The 1,600-nt window shown below is 33.6% G+C and overlaps 1 protein-coding gene across 1 annotated transcript; it reads left to right on the top strand.

The window, feature by feature from the left end:
* The first annotated feature begins 377 nt into the window (after positions 1–377).
* LOC150032842 (uncharacterized) lies at positions 378–806 on the top strand. Its single transcript, XM_090307044.1, has one exon. It carries the CDS (start codon positions 378–380, stop codon positions 804–806), a length of 429 nt encoding a protein of 142 aa, XP_090163170.1.
* The last annotated feature ends 794 nt before the right edge of the window (positions 807–1,600 follow it).

Genomic DNA, 1,600 nt, shown 5'->3' with positions numbered 1-1,600 from the left:
CGACCTAAGCTTTAGAAATGAATAGGGTCTTCTAGTTCCATCTTGAACATTGTCTTCCAATTCAGGGCATGTTCATACCGTTCTATAAGATATGAAAATGGCAGGTCACACTTACAGAATTACTAAGTGTTAGTAATTTCTTGATCGAAAACGGTAGCTAAATGACTGTCGGAATATGAGTTATTCTGGAGATAGTATTTAGTCAAGAATGTCTTGCTTTAGTGAAGGAGTATTTGACTACCTCATGTAGCATTTATTCTGACTCATTATAGTATCGTTGCAAATCAATAAAGAAATATGGGTACTTTATTATTTTTTTTTACTAAAATTGGATTTAGATGTATAAGTTTAATAAGATTTATTTAATTTTTCCAGCAATGTCAAACTCAATAATACAACTACTTGCTTTTGAAAAATTTAATGGAGAAGGTTACTTCAATCAGAAATCAAATATAAACACAATATTAGTAGTTGATGACCTGAGGTTTGTTTTAATGGAGGATTGTCCTCCTATTCCTAGTTCAAATGCTAACCGAAACGTCCAAGATGCTTATGATAGGTGGATAAAGGCTAATGAAAAGGCTAGGGCCTATATCTTGCCAAACATATCTGATGTGCTCAACAAGAAACATGAAGCCATGTCCACAGCTCGTGAGTTCATGGCATCGTTACAGGAAATGTTTCGGCGACCATCATCTTCAATACGATATGAGGCTATAAAATATGTTTATAACTCTAGCATGAAAGATGGAACCAATGTTAGGGAGCATGTCCTAGACTTGATGGTTCACTTTAACATTGCATAAGCTCATGAGGCTACCATAGACGAAACTAGTCAAGTTAGTATGATCTTGGAGTCTAATCCGAAGAGCTACCTGACCTTTCGTACTAATGTCGTAATGAATAAGATTGATTACAGTTTGACTACTTTGTTAAATGAACTTCAGACTTACCAATCGATGATAAAATTAAAAGAGAGTGAAGCAAATGTTGTTTCACGTCAGAGAAAATTTTTGAAGGGATCATCTTTCAGAACGAAGCCTTCAGAAAAAAAGAAGTCTGTCCCTTCATCATCTAAAGATAAAAGTGTACAAATGAAGAAAAAGGGGAAATGGAATAAAAAACCTACTGCAAAGAAAAACAAAGTTTCTAAAGGAAAGTGTTTCCATTGTGGAGAAGAAGGACATTGGAAAAGAAATTACCCAAAGTATTTAGCTGAGAAGAAAGTAGAAAAGGCAAATCAAGGTAAATAAGATTTATTTGTAGTTGAAACATGTTTTGTGGAAAATTCTCACTTAACCTAGATATTAGATTCAGGCGCCGCTAACCATGTTTGCACTTTTCTATAGGAAACTAGTTCTTGGAATCAACTTTCAGAACACAAAATGACTTTTAAGGTGGGAACAGGAGAAGTCATTTCAGCTGAAGCAATGGGAGACATCAAGTTATATTTTGGAGTGTCTTTTATCTTGTTAAAAAATGTATATTATATACCAAAGATGAAAAAAAACTTGATTTCCATATCTTGTCTGTTGGAAAATATGTATAAAGTATCTTTTGAAATTAATGAAGTGTTCGTTTTTTCAAGAGGTGTTCATAT

Source organism: Benincasa hispida, chromosome 11, assembly GCF_027475165.1.
Source record: "Benincasa hispida cultivar pf3 chromosome 11, pf3_genome.v1.1, whole genome shotgun sequence".
NCBI classification, from domain to species: Eukaryota; Viridiplantae; Streptophyta; class Magnoliopsida; order Cucurbitales; family Cucurbitaceae; genus Benincasa; species Benincasa hispida.
The sequence above is the reverse complement of the archived record's forward strand: the minus strand, read 5'-3'. Positions and strand labels throughout refer to the sequence as shown.